Source organism: Natator depressus, chromosome 6 (genome assembly GCF_965152275.1).
Source record: "Natator depressus isolate rNatDep1 chromosome 6, rNatDep2.hap1, whole genome shotgun sequence".
In the NCBI taxonomy this organism is placed as follows: domain Eukaryota; kingdom Metazoa; phylum Chordata; order Testudines; family Cheloniidae; genus Natator; species Natator depressus.
The window spans coordinates 34,105,050-34,128,873 of NC_134239.1; the positions used below are offsets into that span (position 1 = coordinate 34,105,050).

Sequence of the window (23,824 nt, forward strand, 5' to 3'; positions counted from 1 at the left end):
GGGTTGCCTTGGGGACGTTCATATTGTTAATATGACAAGAGGGTTTCTTTCTGGGCTAAGAAACTGAAGTTCAGCCCTAAGGGAGAGCGGCTGCAGCGGAGGGTGCATCGCCCCTGGGAGCCGCACGGGGTCGAGCAAACCCCGCTGCGGGGCCCGGGGAGCGCTTTCCCCGAGGCGGAGCCCCTGCTACAGAACCGGGAGAGCCACCCCCGCCCTGGGAACCGGCCCGGGGCTGAGCTCCTACCGCGGCGGGGGGCGCATCCGCAGCGGGGCGGGAGGAGCAGCCCCGGGCAGGCGGCGCGCGGCGGCGGCGGCGGCCATTCAGCGCACGCGCATTGTGATGCACTGTCCGTGTTCCACGCGCAGGCCCCGGCCCGCGCGGGGCGAGGGAAGCAGCAGCGGCGGCCGCGGCGCCTCCGGCTGCAGTCGGTCCCAGCCCCCGCCCCGGGCCTTCATAAGCGCGGGGAGGGAGGCGCTGCTCCCCGCCCGCCTGTAGCTGTGCAGCCAGCCGCCCTGCGGCTTCCTCCCCCGCGCCGCTCCGAGAGGCGGTGAGTGCCGCCGCCGGGCGGCCCGAGGCCCTGCCCGCCCCCTGCTGCGGCTTCCCACCCCGCCCGCCTCTGGGGTTGTTGGCTGAGGGGCTGCCTGGCAAGGCCCCTGCCCCGCGGAGCCTGCAGCACAGACCGGCTCAGGGGAGCTACTTCCCAGCCCCGGGCGCCGCCGCCTCCCCGCCGGGGGGCCGTTGTGAGGAGCCTGCCTGGGTCTCTCCGGCCCAGGGCGCGAGGAATGGCGAGCGGCCGGCCAGCGCGGCGGACCTGTGGCGTCGCTCAGCGCACGGCGGGGCTGGCTCGGGAAGTCCTGGAACGGGCTAAGCGGCGGAAAGTGAGCTGGCCGGAGCCTGTGGTCAGTGTCTGGAAACGGCGATTCCTCCCCGCCTGGCTTTTACTAACGAACCCCTAGGACCAGTCAGGGCGGCTCTCCCTCGTGCTCCGGGAAGAGTCCAGGAGTCGTTAGTCCGGTGCTAGTCTTAGGCGTGAGTAGCCACGTAAGTGTGGAGGGTGGCGGCCTCTTCTGATTTACGCAGGACAGTTATGGATTTGGGGGATGCTGCCCCCCCCCCCCCTTGAAGGCCTGCTTGCTGAACCAAACAAATCCAGACTTTATGTGGCTAGAAGAACCTCAGATTCTCTTCTCTGACTCTGTAGTGTCAGGTCTGTAACAATGCATTGATAACACTGCTTGTGGACGACAGGGCTGTAACAATGTCACAGTGGAAACCTGGCCTTATTTTGGCCAGCTAAAAATACTTTTTAAAGGTGGCAACCTTCCACAACCAACTTATCCCTTGTATACTTTCTCTAGTGCCCATCCCTCTTGTTTCTGCCACTCTGCCAGAGAATTTCAGTCCATTCTCCCTGCTTAGGCAAGAGTGGAGATGGGGGATTAAGTTAGGGGTCAGGGGAAGCTGAGAGAGCCCTATATTTCTTGGCAGATAGCTCTTGCAAAACATAGAGCTGGCCCTGAGTTCAACATATGCCATGATAAGTAGACCCTACCACTGGTCCCTTGTGTTTGCACATCTGTTGAATAGCATTTTTGCTTAGTATAGTTCTGCAGTCTTTCTGTATTAATAATAGCTAAATTTAATATAATATATATAAACACTTGGCACATACAATTGCCTTTTTATCTTCAAAGCACTTTGGGGATCTAAAATATGCAGTTGTTGTATATGACAATGTAACACACCTGGCCATATTAAGTAATTTGCAAGACGATTTGAAAAATAAAGTGAGCAGTTGAGCCTTTGTTGAGGGGAAAAAGGTCCACTGTTAAGTGGTATATTCTGGTAAAAAACACTGAGCTTTAAGTAAGGGCACCATTTGAATTATATAGAGGGTCCCATACCCCATAGCTTTTAAGAATAAATATTGTAAGGAGTCAGTGCAGGTTGACTAAAGATAGGATTTTCAAAAGCACCTAAGTGACTTGAGAGCACAAGTCTCTTTAAAATCTCACCCTGTGTTCCTTTGGGTATTTAGATGACTTGCTCAGCACACACAAATCATGTTTATCTCCATCACCATAAACTCCCTCCAGAGTAATGCAGGCTAACTTGCCTGCAGCACAATAATGCTTTAAGTAGCCAAATTCCAGTCTTGCACAGTGGTGTTAGCTCCCAAAAAATCCCCCTGAAATTTCAATTTTGAAAGACTGTGTTTAGTTCCTGCCTGAAATTGTGTGCTGTCACAATTAAACAGCTGTCACATCTAGCCCTGCAGGTATCTGCATTTTAGTGATGGATGAATTGGTGCCAAGATATTACAGTAATTTATACTTCAGCTTATTAACTATGGCTTTAATTTTTTAAATATGAAAAATACTTTAAACAGTGTTCTCAAATGAAACACTTACTGGTGCTTGGTACTTTTTAGGTCGTGTTTAATTTATAGTGATAGAGAATTGTATAACACCTTACAGGTAAGGAGACTGAGCCCTTCCCTGAATAACATAAATACATTTTCTGTGTCTATCTGCAGACACTTAAATTGGAACAAGGTGGTACGTTCTTTATTGCTCACGCAGGGAGTGATCATGCTCTACTGAAACTCATTCAACGTGGTCACTGAGTTGACTCCCCTAGATTTTCTGCCATGTGGAGTTGAATCAGGCTGGTGTGTAAATTGCGAAATAAATATAAGACAGAGGATTGCAAAAGCATCGCCGCTCGACTTGCTGACTGAGTATTGCCCCAAGTCAAGACAGTGCTAACCTTTAGCTTTGAAGGTGACATGTTAACTGCAATTGGTCAAATATTGTAGACCCTTTAAAATGGAGGCAAATTGAATGTAATAGATTTATTCTGAGAGAGCTGTAAGGTAAAGAAGGATTGAAAATACCAGTGAATATAAACTAATTCATGTGAACCTCAGTGTCAGAGAAATGTTATATCTAAGGCTGGTCTGTACTGAAAACTTACATTGGTATAGCTGCGTCTCTCAGGAATGTGAAAAATCCTTACCCTGAGAGACATAGCAATGCTGACCTAGTCCCGTGAGTAGACGGAATTCTTCCGTCAACCTGTCTTTCCATTGACCTAGCTCCTGTCTCTTGTGGGGAGGGGAGAACCTCTCCCGTTGTTGTAGTGAATGTCTATGCTGAAGCACTACAGCTGCAGTGTTTTAAATATAGACATATCCTTAATGATTGTATCCCATGTCCCATAAGGGCCTATCATATGAATGTGCAGGTCTTAGACATGTACAGTGTTTACATTTTAATTAGCTATAACACATGAGGACACTTGAATATCCCTTAGTACAATGTCAAGCTTGGTTACCTTTCCATGTGGTAAACAGTCAAAGCCAGCATGAAATCTTCAAGGCTGCTTAACACATAAATTAGTATCTAACTCGGTGCTTTGAGAGAGACTGAGGTCAGGTAATTGTTTCACATAGTGTAGCAGTGGGTTGACTGGATGTAATCCTACAGTAAAGGTCTTCGTTGCCTCTGATGTATGTTACCAAGGATAGAGTAAAGCCAGTGTGGCATAGTTTTTAATTGGCTACGTAACACACAGTGTTAGGCTACAGATGGTTCAGTTTCACCGTGGAGAAAACTGTCAGAACTCATCAACATTTTGTTATGTAAGCTACTAGCATCGCTGCAGTAATGTCCAATGGGACTGGCTTTATGAATTAAATGAACAAGGCATAAGCTGCAGAGGCACCTCGGCAGGTTTTTGCTTTGAAACAAATAACATGACATAATGATTTATACATGTGTGTTTAATCACAGGAAGAAGATTCTGAACATCTCAATGCAGCATTTGTTTCAATAGTGGAGTTCATGAGTCGAACCACAAAGGAGTGTGAGGTAAATTTTATGTGAGGAGGGATGGGGGGAAATATCCTAATGTTGTGCCTGTTAGTGGCTCAGTTCTGTTGCTGTTAGGGAAAACTAGGAATGAATTAAAGATTCAGAGCAACCTCACAAGTTGACCAATAAGAGCTTTGGTAGTGGCTTCTAGGGCCCTGTCTAAAACAAGAAATCTTGGGACATCTCCCACCCTCACCATGCTACCTGTGTGAGAGCAAATTTAGACTGATGATTAGCATTTTTACCACTGTCTTTTAAACCTGCTCTGAGTTGGGTTAGATAATATGCTGGTATATACACCACCACCTAGCCTGTACTTACATTCCCACAGTTACTAGCATCAGTGGAATTGTAATGGAGTCACAGCCTAAGGCGGCTGCCCATTTCTTCCTTTCAGCTGGAAGGAAAGTTTGATTATGGGGTAGTGATAGACAGAAAGAGAAACTTCAAATGGAGGAGCTATCCATTGCATAAATCTTATCTATACTAGGTAAAACTTGCTAACCACTATATACCCTTGTAAACTGCCCATGCATCTATACACACAGTTGCTTCCAATGGTACACAGACATTCACACCACTAAAGTAGTTTTGTTTTGGACAGCACCTGTCAAGGCTGAATCCCCACTCTGTCACTCCAAGTGCAGAAAGTGGGGGCTCGCAAGGATTCTAAAAATTAATACTTGCCACTCCAGGCTTGTATTACTCTCCCAAGGTTACAGCTTCTCTCTGACCTTTGGCTTGGTAAACGCTGTCACCAACTAGATGCAAAAAAAACCCCTTTGAACCCAGGAAGGAGCACTTGGGAATTCCTCCCTGTGGGATACCCTCAAGCAAGCGCGCGCACACACACCTCTCTCTCTCTACCTCTCCAGGGAAGAGCTGAGAGAAAAATAAAGGAAATTAGCTGTGGTTATCAGCTAATCAAACAACATGCACAAACCTCTTAGGACACCAAAAATCCAATCCTGTTCTTAAAAAAGGTAAATGTTGTTAAAAACAAAAAGGAAAAAAATACATCTGTAACTTAGGCTTTTTACTAGATCTTAAAAGAAACAATTCCAAAAATTTAAGCACCCAAAATAGCTTTCTTGGGGGGTCAGCTTAAAGGTTACAAGCAAACAAAAGCAACTGGGGTTAGCACACAGGAGAGCCACAAGCCAAAATAAGAAATAAACTTGATAGCATCTAACTAAATGTTCCCTATTAAAATTATTTCTTCTAGGTATGGAAGATACTTTTTCATACCTAGTTCAAACCTTACACAGCATTTCTGCTTATAGCATTGTGTCCCTGCAGCCAAGAAAACGACAAAGGGAAAGTTTTTCCCAATTTTAAAATGTTCTACCTTCCCATTGGCTTTTTTGGTCAGGTGCCCACTCCCTTTTTTTTTTTTAACCTGTGGGCTTGTTAACCCTTTACAGGTAAAGCAAGCAGAGAACAGACCAAGAGGGATTTTACAGCTAACTGGCTGTCTGGATGTCCATTAAAGGGAGTTACTTCCCTTCCCCCACCCCACCCCCTTCATGTATCACAGCACCTTTTATAATTTCTAAGCATTGTGTAAACACTAGTCAACCATCAAGCAGGACAGGAAGTTCTCTGTATTACAAAAGAGGAAACTGGGCAAGAGCCTAAATCTGGCCGCATCTCAGTGGAATCAGTAGCAGAGCTGGGATGGGAATTTGAGTCATTGGCTTCCACCCTTCATGCTCAGTTCACTAGACTATGCTGTCTGATATACTCTCCAAGATCATAATTTTGGGAGGGGGGGGGATTCTCTTACCCATAAATTCTAGGGTCAGATTTTCAGTGTGTGTAAGTGTAATTGAAAATCAGTGGAACTTGGGTTCCTAAGTTACTAACTCACTTCTAAAAAAGAAAAGGAGTACTTGTGGCACCTTAGAGACTAACCAATTTATTTGAGCATAAGCTTTTGTGAGCTACAGCTCACTTCATCGGATGCATACTGTGGAAAGTGTAGAAGATCTTATTATATACACACAAAGCATGAAAAAATACCTCCTCCCACCCCACTCTCCTGCTGGTAATAGCTTATCTAAAGTGATCACTCTCCTTACAATGTGTATGATAATCAAGTTGGGCCATTTCCAACACAAATCCAGGTTTTCTCACCCCCCCCCCCCCCCACCACCACCACCACCATCACACACACAGTGGATCTTAGGCAGCTAAATCATTTAAGCACTTTTGGAAAATTTTACCACGTCAAAAGTTTTGCTGACTTTTGTGATGCAATGATATGTAACATATTATCCATTATGTCAGTGTAGCTGTTCTTCTATTTTTATGGAATTTTGGGCACACATACAATATAAACAAAAAAATTAAACTAACCAATTGCCAAATGTAAACTGCTTCCATTTGTAACCTCAAGGAGTAAAGCAAGGGAGTGGAATTGGAAACAAAAATGTCTACTGGCCACATGTCTGATCAGATGGAAGAAATAAGTAAAATGGAACTTTCTACTTTTGCCGCTAGGAACCCAAAAGAACAAATCTACACATGCATATTTCATGTGTTTCGTTTGAGTGGGAACAGCAGATGGCAGTAGAGTCATTCTCAAGTACTGTGTTTGAAGGGGTTGGTTTCAAGTCACTTGATGCTTCAGGGTATAGTCCCGTTTCTAACATGGGAACAGATCAACTGATTTAATTCAAAAGGTCAACAATGATGGGTTTCCACTCTTTAGTTTTTAACTGTGAAAGAAGGGATTTCTTAGGTGTGGTTGTGAGGTTTGGCTATGTAAACCTCTTTGCTTTAACTGTCTTCCAGAAATATTATAGCTACGTGCCAGCAAGTAGATGCCAAGAGAATGAAATTAAACACATCTGCAGGTATCACAGCAGACATGCAGCAGAAAACTTGTTACAGACATTGGAACAAGGGGTAAGTGTAGTGCTCATGTTTAATTTCATTCTTTTCCTCATCCAAGACATGGAGATGTCTGCATAATGTTCACGGGATCCCCCTGTGTCTCCTTCTTCTCCAGGCCCTTTTGTCACACTAATCTGAGTTTCAGTTCAAGTGTTCAGATACTATAGTAATGAGTGCCAGTGGTGCCAATATAAGAATCTAGAGCAGAGGTTGGCAACCTTTCAGAAGTGGTGTGCCAAGTCTTCATTTATTCACTGTAATTCAAGGTTTCGTGTGCCAGTAATACATTTTAACTTTTTTAGAAGGTCTCTATATTATATAACTAAATTATTGTTGTATGTAAAGTAAATAAGGTTTTTAAAATGTTTAAGAAGCTTCATTTAAAATTAAATGAAAAAATGCAGATCTTATCAGTTTAGGGTGATCCTTGCCCTTGCTTTTCCTTGCTGAGTTTTCCAATGTCTGGCCTACATTTGGATACTTTAAGCTGGACACAGGCTTCTGAGTGATCAGTTGTTAACTGGCCCCGAGAGGGACAGATTTCATGTGTGAAAATACCTGTTCACACAGGTATGTGGATCCAAATGCTGAAAGCATTGCAAACGCAATTTTCTTCAAACAGTTAAATTTCACTGGCAGGGACGTCCAACAGATCAGAATAGAGGCCCCATGCTCTCTCTTGGTAGCTTCAAGTGCAGATCTCCAAACTTTGATGCCCACAATTCTGAGCTTTTTAACTGAATGAGCTGCATTTCGAAATCTTAACACCCATCCACTGAAATACAGACAAATCCAAGTCGCTTTCGTTGAACTTTTCAGGTTTAATTAGAAAAGAAAGCATTGGGCCAAATCGTTGAAAATCTTGAAATTTCAGAAAATTCTGATTCCAGTTCTTGCATGTACATTGCAATCTCATTGACACTGACGGTGCAACACGTCGATAGCTTTTTTGTGTTGGAAGTAGTGGAAAGTCGAAGTTCAAATATCCCGAGAAAAAACTGCTAGTTTTACAACAAATGCCTTTCAGGCTTCATAAAGATCTAGAAACATTTGCCCTGCACTGTGGAGACAGGGGTTGAGCTTGTTTAGGTGAGTGGTGATGTCAGTTAGAAACATGAGCTTACACAGCCATTTGTCATCATCCAGTTCGGGGTAGTTTTGTTCTTTTTCCGACAAAAAGGCCTTGATTGCTTCAAAACCATTTACAAAGCACACCAAAATTTTGCCACGACTTAGCCTCCGAATGTTGCTGTGAAGTGGAATATCGTTATAAGCATGGTCCATCTCTTCTAGCAGTGCTTGAAACTGTCAGAGTCAAAGCAGATCGAGCAACAAGGAAATTCACAATTCACACCACTGTATAAATCACATTATTAAACTCTGAATTTGAAATTTTAGCATACAGGTTTTCTTGATGGATAATACAGTGAAATTTGACTGTCGGGTGGCCAATTTGATCTTCAAGTAACTTTACAAATCCCTTCTGTTTTCCGACCCTAGCAGGAGCACCATCTGTTGTCACACAAAATATTTTTCTGATGTCAACTCCTCGTTCTTCAAAATGGTTTACTAAACTTTCCACTGTATCTTCCCCCTTTGTGGTGCCATGCAGGGGTTTTAGGCAAGAAAGTTCCTCTTGAATTTCATCGGAGACACAATATCTTGCAACAACTGCCAAACATGGAACGTCGTTTATATCCACGCTCTCATCAACTGCAATGCTAAACACTGCTGTGTCTTTTAATGCTGTCGTCTGCTTTTCGTTAATGTTTTCTGCCGTTTCGCTTGTGTCTCTCAACTGTTCTGGCAGAGACAGGCAGTTCTTCTATTAAAGATACGATCGTATACTTATTTGGCAAATCACTGAACAAAGCCTCTGAACTGCTGAAAAAAATTTTATATATTCCCCATCTGTAAATTCCCCATTCCGTTTTTTGCAGTGGACTGTGCAATCTTGTAACTTTCTTCTGTAGCTTGATATTTTACTTACACTTAAGCATTTTAAAAACACTGCTATGCTTCTCATATCCTGCTACTGCCTTTTTGATTGATTCAGTCTTGTCTGCTTAGTCAAGAAAGGTTTTCTTGTGCTTTGTTTCAAAATGTCGTCGAACCCTTGATGTGCAACAAACACTTTCACAACAGAAAGCACAAACAGCATGGTCCTTTTTTTTGAATAAATCCAAATGTCTGTCCAAAAAGGCTGAAATGAACGGACATCTAACTTTGCTTTCTTAGGACCTGACATTTTGTCTCAACTCACAGCGGGGGAAAAAAAAAATCGCGACAGACTGCACGCACAACGTCAAATGCAGTGCGCTGTTCCACGTGGCATGGTGTAAGCAGCAAATCAGGACTTAAAAATATCCCAGTGGCACTGGAACAATTTTGAAGGGGGGGGGGCCGAGCTGCACCCCCTCTTGCCGCTGTCTGTACCCCTCATTTCCCCAGACTGGGGTCAGTAGGCCACAGCTGGGGGCGGCTGCAGAGCCCCGGGCCGAGGCCAGTGGCTGGTACCCCGGGCCAGCGGCAGGCTGAGCAGGGCCAGCAAACAGGACCTCAGCTGGCAGGGGGCCGGCGGACAGAACCCCAGGCTGGCAGCAGAGTGCTACTGAAAATATTGAAGGTGACCCATGTTTGGAGTTTTGGATGGATGTGAAATTTGTGAGGAATTGTGAATGGATGATTAAATTGTTCTAGGCATTCTAACTTACACCAGGAGTAACAGTCCAGCAGTTCTTCAGCCACACCTTGTACTTCTGGCATCTTTCCTGTACTGGAGCAAAGCCAGGCAGGTGTAACTTTTGAGCCAGCTGTGCTGCCTGAGTGGTGCAAAGGGACCATATCGAAGCCAAGGATCTCGCCTAGAAAATTCTATTGTGGGAGGAGGTCACGTGTTTCAGAATTCTTTAAAGATGTTAACTACTGAACACACTATCTGCTGCAACCGTGGAAAGTTAATTTTGGTTGTGGGCGTCAGTCATTGTACTGACTTGGTGGAGAGGTATAATTCTGACCCAGTAGGCTTAATGGTCAGTGGGAAGGAAAGAAATACTTTACATTTCCCAAAGGCTAATTTGCTGAGGCAGTTTTAGGAACCAGTTGCTTTAGCTTCTGGGCCACAGAAAATGAGAAATACGGAATCTTTATCATAACCCCAAACAATTCTTTTTCTACTAAATTTGTGGTGTTATCCATATTTGTTATGTTTGTTTTGACAACCTATTTTTCCCAGTGTTAGAGGATAGCTAATTAGCACATTATTTCTACCTAAGTATTCTTTAAAAAAAATGAAAGGATTTGAATATGGCAATTTTTTACAATCACAGCTTGCTAATTTTTGTATTGAACAGAAAAATTTTGCTACCATTAATGTCCGTCTTACCAATATATTTTTGAAAAATGTTAGTATGTCAGTATATTAGTTGAACTATAACTCTATAAACTAAATTCCATTTCTGTCTAGGTAAGACAACTAAACAGTATTACTTACCATTTATTTATTTTTCCCCCTTTCAGGGTAGAAAGACTTCCAAAGATCTCTACATTGAAGTTTCCCCTGGCACCTATTCTGTCACAGCAACCTCAGAGGATATGGTGAAAGACACACATGTGGTGGATGTTAATGCAGGACAAAGTATTGATTTAACTTTCAGTATATGATGATCACTCTCTCTCAGCAATCATAGGAATAAAACAATACTAGGGTATCCTAATGAATTAATATAACAAGCTATGCAGATCTGTTTCTCTTTAGCACTTTAACAACTTCCTTTCTCTGGGCTTCTTCTGTTTTACTCACTTTGTCTACTTATTGTGCACTCAGTGCTATTATAGCCCATTGTGTACACGGACATTATGAATGTTTGTATAAATATGCCTTAATTGAAATTATGTGACATGTATCACCCAGAATTTGGGGTTATTTTTAAGTCAAACAATCAGTGGAATAAAGGATTAAAAATTTAATCTTTGAGATGAATTTTTTTTTTTTTTTTTTTTTTAAATTAGGAACTAAAGTCATGCAAGTTATATTTATAATTGCTTGAATATAAAAAGCGCAATCCTCAACTGGTATAAATCAATGTAGCTCCATTGAAGTTCATGCCCATTTACAGCAGGTGAGGATCTGGCTACAGTGTGCCATGCAGAATACTGTAGTTAACTGGTCATACTGGTATGAATGAAGAAACTGGAGCTGTAATTCAAGCTAAAATGTGCACACGGTTGCAATTAAAAAAAAAAAATCCCAGTTATTGCTACATAAATGCAAGTTTCGGCAGTATTGTTCGGTTTCACTTTCATTAAGCCAAATCCCACTTGAGCAAAACATGTACACGCATGCTTAACTTCCACTTAAGTTCATTATCTTTAAGGCCCTGATTCAGCCAGGCATTTCAACATGTGTCTAATTTAAGAACATGAGTAATCCCACTGAAGTCGATGGGACTTCTCATGGGCTTAGGTAGCTTGCTGAATGGGCACCTGGGAATAAAATGGGTGTCGTGTTTTAGTATCCATATGCAAACTTTTACTTTTGTTGTTTGTATCTCCTTTGTTCTGTGCTGTCTGGTTACTTTCCCTTCTGTTTTTCATCTTGAAAGATCTTTTCTGCCATTAACTTGTACTGGGTCTCCACTCTTCTCCTTCGGGCTTCCTACAAGAGAGAAACCATCATGCTGAAATCCCTGTCAGACTTCTTGAAACCATGAGAACAAACGGGAGACTTATTAAAACCTTGCTCTCTCAATTTCCAATTGTTCAGGTTTTCTGTACTATTACTTGTTGTTCCTCTCTCCCCAAGAGTGTTGGCTTCTAGTCCAGCACAGTGGACTAGAATGGAACTTAATATGGAAAGACACACATCCTTGGACAGGACAGTGAAGGTACTTACCTCATTTCCATCTAAATGGAATTGATTTTAATCAGTTAAGGTGGTGTTATCCATAAAGCTATTCTGGCTACCTACAGCTTTTGTTCATTTAATGGAGATTTGAAGGTCATTAGAGCAGAGAGCTTGATGCTGAGGGCACACTTTATTCACTGTGTAAAAATAACCCTGTATAGATGGGTAGTTTACCTGAGATTGTTTCTTTTTAATTTCTTCAGCTATACACTTATTAAATTCCCTCTGGTCATGTGTCTCTCTGACTTGTTGCAGATGAGCTAGTCTTTGCTGTCCTTTCTGCCTGTCCTCCTCTGCCATAGTCTGCATCTTCAGGTTTGTCCTCTGCTGTGCGAGTTGCTTTGTTTTCATTGTCTGATTCTGCTTTATGTCTTGTTCTTTTACCTTCTTATCTTCATTCTCAAAATGCTGCAGCAGCTTTTTCCTGGAGAAGAAAAACCCAGTGAGTTAAGCATTGTTCTGAAAAGATTGTGTTTTTGTCTGCTCTTCTCTTATCCTCAAAATAAATACACCTGCCTGGTGTAGCTTTCTCAGTGGAAGCAGTTTTACAGGTACATAAACTCTTCAATGGAATATAAATGTTTTAAAAATAAACCTTAGGATAGAGTTTCAGAAGTAGTCAGTGGGACTTTCACTGTTCACATCTGTGAGAGCAAAGATAAGCCAAAGCTAAGCACTTTTGAAAACCCACCCTGAAGTTTTAGTTGGCTCTTAACTAAACTTGTATGTTTGTTTGTTTGTAAAGGATATGGTCAAGTAGTTTAAGGCTCCATCTAGAGCAGAGGTGGGCAAACTATGGCCCGCGGGCCACATCCGGCCCATGGGACTGTCCTGCCTGGCCCCTGAGCTCCTGGCCTTGGAGGCTAGCCCCCAGCTCCTCCCCCGCTGCCGCTCCTCCCCCGCAGCTGGTGCAATGCTCTGGGTGGTGTGGCTGCAGAGCCTGGCCTGACCCAGTGCTCTGTGCTGCGCGACATAGCTGCCTCTCCTGCTGCAACCATGCTGCCAGCCACTGATGCTCCAGGTAGCGTGGTAAGAGAGCAGGGGGGGTTGGATAGAGGGCAAGGGAGTCCGGGGTGGGGGTGTGGATGGGGTCAGGGCAGTCAGAGGGTGGGGAACAGAGGGTTGAATGGGGGCAGGGGTTCCAGGGGGGCAGTCAAGACTGAGAGGAGGGGTTGGATGGGACAGTCAGGGGACCGAGAGCAGGGGTGGTGGATGGGGCAGGGGGCCCTGGGGGGGTCAGATAGGGCGGTGGGGGGGAGTAGTTAGGGGCGGAGGTTCCGGGGGCAGGTAGGGGACCAAGAGCAGGGGTCCCTGGGGGGCAGACAGGGAACAGGGGGTTGGATGCGGCAGGAGTCCCCAGGGGACAGTCAGGTAGGGGGCTAGGGCCAGGCCCTGCTTGGCTGTTTGGGGAGGCGCAGCCCTCAGGCCAAAAAGTTTGCCTGCCCCTGATCTAGAGTACAAGATAGAACTGTTCTTTAACTGTTTAGGGACAGTCACATTGTAATTTGGTCTCACAAAATTACTTAAACTGGGCCTATGTCTTTTGGGGAATGTCATATTGAGTCAACCCTTTAAATCTTTAATCAATCAGAGAAGGAATGTCCCTTCTGTTTCTTCCACCAGTTCTGCAGGGAACAGGATGGCCAGCCACAGATGCAACTCAGTCTCTTCATTTAGTTTTTTTTTTTTTATAGTCTTTTTACAAACATACAGGGCCCAACCCTACAGTCCTCCCACATGCAAAACTATTGACTTCAGTAAAAATTATGCATCACCATAGGGGTTTGCGTTCAAGCCCTGTCCATCGGGATATGACTGCTTAGTCATTTATTGCAAAATTGGTAGAAACAAATATCTGACATAACCTACCCATTAACCATTAATGTACAGAATGCCTGAAGTTTTGTACTTGTTTCAAAGAAGCCTATGAACAGTGGTTTCCTAAGAAAGGTATAAATCAGTTACAACAGAGCACAATGTGGACATTTATTGATAATTTAAACTAGACACTCATTCTGCTCAAATAGCTGAAATTACTGTGCATATTTTCTATTAGGAGTTCTTCATATAAGTTTAGTGTGCACAATGCTTTACTCTGTGGTCAAAGTCCATTGAACCAAAAGAGGGAAGATGCAGAGTAGCTAATACTTGACCTGTGTGATGTACCTCCGGTGTTCCTGTGCAGTGTAGTATTTCTCTTCAGCCTGCTGTTCTCTTTCATGCTCCCACGTCTGCTGCAAGAATTTTTTCTTTCTTTTTTGTTCCATGCAGGCTTTTCTTTGGCGTTCACGTTCTATCTGATTTTCTCCAAGTTTCTCTAAACAAGGAGTGGCCTGCGGCTGGGAGAAATTAAGCATGAAAACTAGGACTTTAGTCCTCTTTCCTCTGACTTGGTTTATGCATTTTGTATCCTCTCGCTGAACTCTAGAGCAGTATTCAGCAAAGACTGATTTCTAGAAAAATACCCACACGCATCAGGCTTTGGGGCAGTACAAAATGTCCTCGATGGAGTGAGCCTGGTGCAGAGCTGTGTAGGTAGAAGGAAGGAGAGCTCTTTGCTTGGATTCTATTACTCCTGAATTTCAGAGCCATCCATTCCCAGGATCAAGCATTCTATAGGAGTTGTTTACCTTCCTAAAGCTGTAATCTAGCTCCCATGACTTCAGTGAGCATTGAATCAGTCTCCAAGGTTACAAGCGCCATTGAATCACCATTGAGTTACATGCCAAGTTTTAGTTTTTGGGTTTTTTTTAAACTGAGTAAGATGGCTTCAGATCCTGCCCAGCTGCATCTTGAATTGGAAGAGAAGCTCTCACGCCAATACAGAGATGGGGTGGGGGGAGCGGTTAGCAGGCAACAGGGTAACCTTAGGGCCATTTGCTTCTGCAGCTAATATCCAGAACATCATCATCTTCAATTTAAAGAACCAATGTACCTAATTATAATACTGTTTCACCATAGATTACTTACCCCCAGTGATGGCTTGAAATCATGGTGGATTAAGACATCTTTCAGTGTGAAATGTCTTCTCGGAGACTGCTCAATAGTTTCAAACATTGCACTCTGGTTGGTTGGTGCAACAGGGTACATGTCGAAGCAGAAAATGGTTCTGGATTCTGCTTTCCCCTTTGTACACTTGCTGCTGGGAATGCTGATTCCTGGGGATATAGATACTATATTTAATGTGCATAATCTTACTTTTACATTAAAGATAAAAAATGGTAGTCATTTGGAAGGGAAAGTGCAATTTTAACCTAAAAGGAACTCTTGTAGGTGCACGATTTCTGGTTCAGGATATCAGTTACTAAAGTAAAAGTTAACTGTGTGGATGGCATCATGAAAAATGTGGGAAGGGTGGGGGGGAAGATTAGGAATTTAGAGTTGTGTGTGTGTTCCTGAATCTGATTCCATTTTTGCGTGGTTTTCCACTGGATAAAGTACTGAAGGAGGAGCCCTTACATGTGATGAAGGCGGCAAAACCTGGTGCAGATCTTGCATTTATAGAAATTAATTAAAAGGATTTTTAACTGATGCCTGGTTTAGGCCCCAGTACAAAGTTTTGTTTTACTTTTTAAAAAGGGGAGTGGGACTACAAAATAACATTTTTATGAATTTCAGATTTACGAATTTATTTAACCTATTTTAAATTCTAGGTAGTAGTTAAAGGATAAATGACATATTGATGGTCAGATTTTTGTTCTGCTTTCTATGCATCATACATACGATTTGTCTACCAATGTTGAAATAAGGTAAGTTAGACATTTACAAGTACATCTATGTCACTGCTAGCAGAGATATAGACCCACATTCGAGTCTAACACTGAATGAGATACAGTGCCAGACTGAAGAGGGTCACAGAACGCTTTCAGTGAAGAAGCACCTGTTGACAAATAACTAAGGAAAGAGATGAAATATACCTGGATTCCTAGGATGTGACTTCGGGTGGCTTCTCTTCCAATACTTCCACTCAGGTCTTGCAGCATCTTTCAGTTTGGGCTTTTCAAAAAGACTGGAATCTGTATTAACAGCACTATCCACCATCGTGCTCTTAGTTAGGCACATCTCCTCCTCACTTTCTAAATCAGAAGAGGAGGAGGAGGAGGAAGCAGCAGCAGCAGCTGCTGGTTCATTTTCCTTTGGACTTTCCAATTCTAGAAATTGTGCCATGGGTTTGTTATTGGACTCTTGCGGTTTAGTGCCTCTTTGAGAGAGCAAAGATGTGGATAGTAGAGGCCACCAGGCATTGAATTTGGGATGGGAGCAGCAGATACATCCCACATGGACTGGTGAACAGCATACACTGTGCCAGTGACCATGAAAGGGGGGGCAGATTAATGGGCATGGCCGTGGCCACCTGTACTTACTTAGCCCATCATCTAAAGCACATGAATGGATGGGAGCTCTTAGAAATCTGCAAGTAGAAGTGTAAGAGCTAGTAGTGTTGTGGGGGTTCATAAACTTTAATCTGCTGGTGAAGGGCATGTGAATCATCTCAACTATCCTTTCCCACATGTCTGGTGGAATCCATAAGGCCACACCTAGTGGTACTTTCACTTTCTTGTCATTCCAAAAATAGACCATGATTTCTTCATCCTCTGAGGCTATTGAAAAGAAAAAAGGTAAGATACCATTAGACAGTACTGCTCTGGTTGGGAAAATACTAGTGTCTTGACTGGTCTTAGCAATTTAATACACGTTTTCTACCTTTGTTCAAGAGCAGGAACACCTTCCTGTTCTAACACCTCCTCATCATATACTGTACGATATGGAGGCTGCTATTGAATTTGCCATTGTTATCACAGACCCGGCAGAAGTTTTCCTGCAAATCTGTCCCCATGTGAAATAGACGCAAATGGTAATTGTCTGGTACTTTTGGTATTGCAGCCAAATTGGGCCGTGATAATCCAATGACATTTTACCAGTATTTTGATAAGCAAACAGGGCCAAATTGTCAAACATGGGTGGATTATTAGTCTATCTAAATTCCACATGTGAGTGCTCAGATCAGCACTTGGATATATAAATAACCCAGTGCCGACCTGAGCATTCTAACGGGCGCCATCTTCTTAACACTACCCCCATTTGAAAATGAAGTTTCCCTATGCATCAGATAATGGAACACATTATCCTTTCCCCAATGGCTGGTGCCCTTGTTTCAGTAAGAAGTTAAATTGAATAACTGCTAAAAGACTAGAGGTAGTGGATAGCAAAGGTGCAAATTTAAAAAGTCACTGTTTTCTTAATAAAAGGTAGAGCAATCTAGAAGTTAACACACACACTCAAGGTATTACTAAGGAGCACTTTCTAGGGATCCGTTACTAGTTCCCACTACATCCCTTGGTATAAATTTGTAAAATAAACATTGCAAGTTGCACTGATGCTTCTGCTGCAGTAGCAATACCAAAAACAGTGTTCATTTTTACCACTTCAGGGGATCCCTTCTTACCTCTCAGGGGATCCCGTGTCTCAATGCCCAGGAGGATGGTTCCAGGGCCATATCTGACAAGGTCTGGCTCCCAGGGTGCCAGCACTTTGTCTCCAGGGAGTATGGAGTGCCTCATTCCGTTGACATATTCAAGGATGTCATCCCTGGCTGTTTTTTGCACACATACTGAGTACTTGTCACCCGATGCAGGTGGTTTGTCAAACTCTACCAGGAAAGTTCCTCTTTCGCCCTGTTACCAGGAACAAAACAATTATGAGGAAGCCCACCCTGTATACATAATATAAGGCCTTGTACTGCAGTCAGCAGTCCCTTCCATGGCAGCTTAGACTAGGTCTGAACTCTAGGACAGCAGGAATGGTGACAGTAAGCAGCACGTGCTGTGTTAGTCTCTCATCTAGAGAGCTGGAAAGAACTACAGGGGGATGTTTGTGTTCAGCAGCCTTGGTAAAATATCCCTGTGCATACACTGCAACTAAGACCTGTATTTTCTCCCCTGCAAAAGACGCTACAGGCCTGAGATTCCATGCCCAGCTGTAATTCATGGGATGCTGCCTATTTCACAAACTACCCTGTGTACATAGATGGTGACAAAGTACCCAAAGGCAGTTCAGAGCTGTTCTCTATTCACTCATGAATCCTTTCCTGTTACCTACTGGGTAACCAGGCATTTTGTCTTTTAGAAAACAGTTAAGGAGCTTTGCATCAGCAAGTGAAGCAAGCCACTCCCCTGCTCTTCAGAAAGAATAGGCCCTTTTTTCTTTAAAGTTTTAAGTGCTAACAACTTAATGAATTAAAGCATTCACTAGTGTCTCTGAAAAGACATGCTGTGCCTTGGTTTGCAGGGGAATAAAGCCCTATGTGTATCCATAACACACTAACAGTTTTCCAACAGTATTGATGTTTATCTGTCTATTCACAACAGTAGGTGGGGCGCGGGCCATAACACCACAAAATTAATCTAAACGTGGCTCAATGCCCAACACGACTGGCTCAGAAACAAAGAGCCTGTCCCTGCAAGGTGCTGAGAGCCCTGACTCGCAGCAGGAGCCAAGGCTTCTTGCAGCCTTGCAGGATGGGCCCAACTGGGGCAAAACGACCTTCCAAAAAAACATCAGCGCTGGTGGAAGAATGGGAAGCCAAAGCGTTACAGCAGCGTAGTGTCACAACAGGAGCTTCCCTAAAGAGATCAGTCTGGTAGTCCCTATCTGACAAGCAGCTGCCTTGTTTTCTGAATAATGGGCATACCCCGACTTTCCACAAGCCAACAGTCCCTTTTGCAGACTAGAATAGCTGCCAGAAAGTCCGACATCAGGAAGAGAAGGCCCAGCAAAGGAGGCATAGAGGCTGCATACAGGTGTCATCTCAGCCCATACCTTTGTTATCCCGAGCAGACTCATACAGTATGCCCTTAATCAATAGGTACAGTAGGATGGGCTGGACCACTGGGCACTACTGCCCGTATACATGGTCTTTAATCCACTGGAGCTATATAATCACAAATGCAGATGCTCTGGTTGTGACTTGCTTCCTGACTTCATGCAACAGCCTACATCAGAACCGACAGAAATGATGCACAGACCCCACTGCACAGCTCATCTGCCTTTGCACCCCCCCCAACCCAGTTCCACCCATAGCAGGGGTTCAAGTGGTGGAGAGATGCTACTGGGGGGCATTCTGCAATCCATGAATTTGACCCTTTGTGAATCTCTTCTGGGAGAGTCCAGGGTCTGATCCATGTGACTTCCTACAATGAACAGATCTCACTGTAATGGGGGCACACAGTAAATTAAGAATAGCTACACAAGATAGGTGAGCCAATAATCACTTGCCTCTATCTCCTGTTTTATCGTACCAAGATAATAAAACCCATCAGATTCCCTTCTTGCTAGAATAGGAACATGAGCAATGTCCACTGATTCTTCCCACACCTTCAGCCCCTTACATGCTGTGTCAGGGAAATGTGGACAGTGGCCGATCCATGAGCACCTTGAATAAAAAGAAAAGGGTTAGCGGTGAGAGCAAACAGCTTCCAGAAGTCAAACGAAGACAATCTATTAACCTTCAAGGGCCAGATCCCGGGCCCTGGTGGACCTGTTTTGTTCCACCCCTATGGTGTAAAGCAGGCAGAAGGAGCTGGCTGAGGATTTGCCTGTGCAGGAGAATCCCTTGCTTGCATAACTCAAGCAGCTCCTCTCAGCCTCACACCACTGTGCGGGAGGGTGTTTGCTGGTTGTGGTAGGATCACACTGTGATCCTGGTTTGGTATAACCTACAGCAGTAGTTGCTCTAACTTATGCTCTAACAAACTAGCCTCTAACTGCCCTTAACATCAGGTTAACAAGAAGTGTCCCAAGTTCCCTTGAAGCATTCCCCTGTGATATCCAGACCCTGTACTGGCTACTCTCAGAAATCCCAGCTCCTTTGCCCTCAAAGGAGCAGTGTGCCCCAGTTTACCACTTTTACCCTAAATCACTTTTGTATAAAGTACTGCATTTAAATAAACCTTCTTTTGTTTTATCATAAGAAAGAAGAGACACTCCACTAGAAAAAAGAGACAGTAATGGAAACATCCAGTTACAATACAAAACAAATCATAAAATGCAAACTAGGGCCTACAGTTTATTAATAGTTACTTTTCCTAGCTAATAAAGCACCCCACCCCCAGTTCAGTCTGTTCCAGAGTTTGCTGGCATCACAGGAACCAGGATCCAATTTTTCATAAGACCTGCCCCCCATTCAATAACATGTCTCCTCAATGAATGGATACAAGGAGTCTTTTTCCATCCTGTGTTACACTGAATCAGTCTTTCATCTTTATTCACACACAGGGCAAACACTGTCTGTTGTTATGGTCCTTTTTACCTCCAAGTGGTTTTGATTGTTTGCAGTTGTCTTTGATGGTTTTCCAATGACTGTTCTGGGATAGGGCATTACATCACCAGCTGAGCAGGGAGGGATGACAACTCCCTCCCACTCGAGTGGGCTATCACCCAATCATACGATGTTTTCTGACCAACTTTAAGACGATACAACATAGTTTTCAATATAGTTACATTATGCCTTAAATATGACCCGTACACACATCTCACAATGATTATGAGTATTGTTAAGTTACAAGCTTTCAGTAGAGACCTTACATGCTACCTTTCATGGAAAAATACCACGAAAGGGATGTATTAAGTGTAGTGAGTTTGTCAGATCTGAGAAAGGAGTTGCTTGTAAAGAACAGCTGGCGCCAATGGGCCTGTCTCTTTAGTTTGTGGACTTACTTCATAGCTTGTTTTCAGCCATCAACAGTGTTGCAGAAAATTTTAATCAGTAATGGTCTATAAAGCTGACAATGAAAAACATTGTGGCAATTCTCAAACTATCTTCAGTTTGCTAATTTGTCAAGATGGATAGAGACTGGAAGTGAGAAAGCAAATGACAGACACAAGCAAGAACTTTTTATTACCTTTGGGGGATGAGAAGTCTGGTAACCCAAGCAGGATGCACCATGAAAGACCCACTAGAGAAGGGATCGATATTAGTTAGGAAGTTGCTGCATGGGAGTTTATCTAGTGCTGTCATTGCTCTGCAGTACCTGTGCTCTGTAAACAAGGATCTTCCTGGATTCTCCATTCCCCCATAAGCAGTTACCTACAAAATGGAACTGTGATAATTTTATGTTTGATGTGAATAAACACGACGTACCAGGTTTTAAGCAAATATACACAGTAGTTAGATGATGATCATAATGACTTACATTTTCTAGTGGCTCCCAAAGGAGTTTTACATAAGAACATGAATCAAAACTTTGCCTACCACTGAAAATGCAGCCACTTCTGGTGTGAAATATAACAACTGTTTAACAGTGCAGAGCAACAGGAACTGAAGAGTAAGGTACTCAGTTGAAATTACAGGGGGGATTTAGGTAGCTGGAATGTAATTCACCAGACTTGAATTTGGCCAGGAGAAGTCAGTGTGGTTAACACCCCTATACTATTCAAAACCCACTGATGTCAATAAGAGCCTTTCCATTGACTTCAAAGGACTTTGAATCAGACTTTTACAAAAGGTGATTGGCACCTGAGCAACATTAAATAAACTAGAAAAGTCTTCAGGAATTTCCTGTTTTAAATCAAGTCCTCCATAGATTAGTGCCCTTGAACACCACTGAGAAACTCATAGTTATGCCACCTCAGGAATCAACACCATCACCTGCTGCACCTGCATTCTTCCTAAAATGATTCCCATCTGTGTCCTGTCCCAACCCAATCCTACATATTTTATGAGCTATGACCAAAATCACAGCTGGAGCTGATATAGCTGAATGAGCTCGAAGACAGCTTTTGAATGTAGCACTAGATTAATGTTGCCTGTTACTCGTGTTACAGTGATGTATTTAAGGGGAAATCATTTGATCTTGCAGCTGTTCTGTCATGTTTTATGATGAAAGGTTATGCTTTTAGCAAGAGAAGGAAATCATGGCTCACATTTGACAAGTGAAGAGATAACTATTCTGTGGCTGTCAAGTTAAGATTTACAATGCTATAGCTACCTGGTAACCTGGGCAAGATTTAGCAGGACATTTCTATTCTAACTAGATTTTTTATATTACTTTAAAATATTTATACCTGGGGTAAAATTTTCTAACTGAAAGACAATTGGACTATGCTCCTAAATTACATTTGCAAATGGAATTTAGGCTCCTATGTTATTTAGCTGCATTTGAAAAATGTTACCTGTGGATTTTACTCTCTCATTTTCACTGGTATAAAAGACTATCATCTGGCTGCTCTTTTGATAAATATGGTCAGATTTCAGCAAATTCTTATTTAACAAACCAGTGTTTTACATAAACACCCAACTAGATCATAAATTGCAACAGAATCACAGATTGCAACAATTATTGTAATAATCTCTGCAAAACTTGTGTCTGCAAATGAGCAAATAATGTCAAGGATATTGATTACTTTACAAGCATACTGATTCTTACACACAAATATTAAAGAAATAATTAATGTAATGTAAAGTTAGACTTTGTATTGATGTTCAAATTAATTTTATTTTTAACTTAACATTAAAAAAAAAATTTTTGCAGTGAATTTAGTGCTGGGGAAAGATATTGGCCAGACAGCCCTGAAGAGCAAAGTCCCTTCTTATCCACAGAACAGATACAGCATGGGCAGAGGAGAGCAAAGACACAGGTGACTTGTATAAAATTATATTATGTTTACTGAGCAGCTTCAATTACTTAGGTACAGTGGTTCTGGAAACTGAATATATTGAACTTACCAGATATTGAGTGTGCCCAATCTTGTCGTCCCACACCTGGCCTGACTTCAGAAATCCTGCCCTTTTGCCTGTTCGGTGTGAAAAGTCATTTGTTGCTAGTGTTTTCCAGTTACTAAGCTGGTTGCCATAGATTCATTACCAACAGGAAGTGACTGTGTTGAAGAAAGCCACGCATGCACATACATGTTTCAGCTAACAGCCAAAGGAACGGTACTCCCATAGATGATCATCTAACACATATCCATTCTATTTTAAATGTGACAGACATAATCCATTTGATCAAAGTATCAGTTACCGTGGTGGGGTCATAGTGTAGGAATGCATTGTGCATATACAGTCTATTTTGCACCCTTGAATGACCAAACACAATTTTATTGACCAAGACAGGGTCATATGAACCTGTGGGATTAAAATAAAAAGGCCCCATGTGAGGTAACAAAAGTGCTGCAGTGCAGTTAGGGCAAAAGGGAAGTGGTTGAGCTGGTGTCACATCACTTTACAAACATGAAGTCATTAAGCCTCACATCCATCTACTAGGTAGATAATAATACAGTATGCTGTGTGTTACAGTAACACCTCAATGCCCCAAAGAAGATCAGAGCCCCATCGTGGTAGGCACTGTATAAACAGTAAGAGGGAGTTCCAACCCCTAAGAGCTCACAGTCTAGACTAGACAGATAAGGGGTCAGAGGAGACACAGATAGGTGAAGTGATTTATTTTTATTTGTATTGCAGTAGCACCCAGCCTCATTGTGCTAGGCAGTGTACAAAAACTTAACAGAGACAGCCACTGCCCCACAGAGCTTCCAGTCTGGCTTTCCTAAGGTCACTCAGCAGGTCAATGTCAGAGCCTGGAACATAACCCTGATTTCCTGAGTTCCAGTCAAGGGACCACCCACTGGACAATATTGCCTCTCTCCCATTTTCAGGTGAGTAAACAGAGATTTCTTAACCTGGAATAAGATCTAGGAGTCTTCCTGATTGTTGATCCCTGCTCTGACCTCTAGATCTGTCTCCTCTTCCATAACTTTAATGAATTGTTGCAAGGGCATTTCATTGCTCCTCTGCTGAATTTTTTTACATTCATCCGCTACACATATGAAATCCAGTGCTTGATTTGTGCCAGGGCTGAGCCCCGGCACCTCTAGGCTTGGCAGTTCATAGCCCTGGCACCTCTGGGTTTGCTGCATGAATTATGAATGTAAAAAAATTGCTCGAGCCCCGGCACCTCTTTCACTACAAATTAAGCACGGATGAAATCTCATTGCCAGCTAGTGAAACAAGTTCTACTTTCGAGCTGTCTCATCAGAATTGTATTTCATAGTCTTTTAACCAGATGATTGTCCTAAGGAAATGAATTTAAAACAAGTGGATGACGAGCAGAATTACTTCTGATCCCTATTGTCTTGGGAAATAGCTTG

General features: G+C 43.0%; 2 protein-coding genes across 4 annotated transcripts; one reads left to right on the forward strand and one right to left on the reverse strand.

Annotated features, from left to right (window-relative positions):
* Nucleotides 1–617: 617 nt before the first annotated feature.
* Nucleotides 618–10,727, forward strand: AKIP1 (A-kinase interacting protein 1). The gene is made up of 4 exons (XM_074955013.1): nucleotides 618–900; nucleotides 3,796–3,873; nucleotides 6,673–6,786; nucleotides 10,294–10,727. The coding sequence occupies exons 1-4, from the start codon at nucleotides 784–786 to the stop codon at nucleotides 10,435–10,437; spliced, it is 453 nt and encodes a 150-aa protein (XP_074811114.1). The 5' UTR covers nucleotides 618–783; the 3' UTR covers nucleotides 10,438–10,727.
* C6H11orf16 (chromosome 6 C11orf16 homolog) lies at nucleotides 6,068–22,523 on the reverse strand. 3 transcript variants are annotated; one of them, XM_074955010.1, is made up of 9 exons: nucleotides 22,404–22,523; nucleotides 20,581–20,778; nucleotides 18,956–19,112; nucleotides 17,127–17,355; nucleotides 15,598–16,281; nucleotides 14,651–14,838; nucleotides 13,847–14,019; nucleotides 11,855–12,104; nucleotides 6,068–11,431 (listed from the first exon to the last, which is right to left on the reverse strand). In XM_074955010.1, exons 2-9 carry the CDS (start codon nucleotides 20,745–20,747, stop codon nucleotides 11,348–11,350), a joined length of 1,932 nt encoding a protein of 643 aa, XP_074811111.1. In that variant the 5' UTR covers nucleotides 20,748–20,778; nucleotides 22,404–22,523; the 3' UTR covers nucleotides 6,068–11,347. The 3 variants fall into 3 exon arrangements, with proteins under 3 accessions (XP_074811111.1, XP_074811112.1, XP_074811113.1); XM_074955011.1 differs by having other exon boundaries at nucleotides 20,581–20,765; nucleotides 22,404–22,504; XM_074955012.1 differs by lacking the exon at nucleotides 6,068–11,431 and having other exon boundaries at nucleotides 11,945–12,104; nucleotides 13,834–14,019.
* Nucleotides 22,524–23,824: the final 1,301 nt, after the last annotated feature.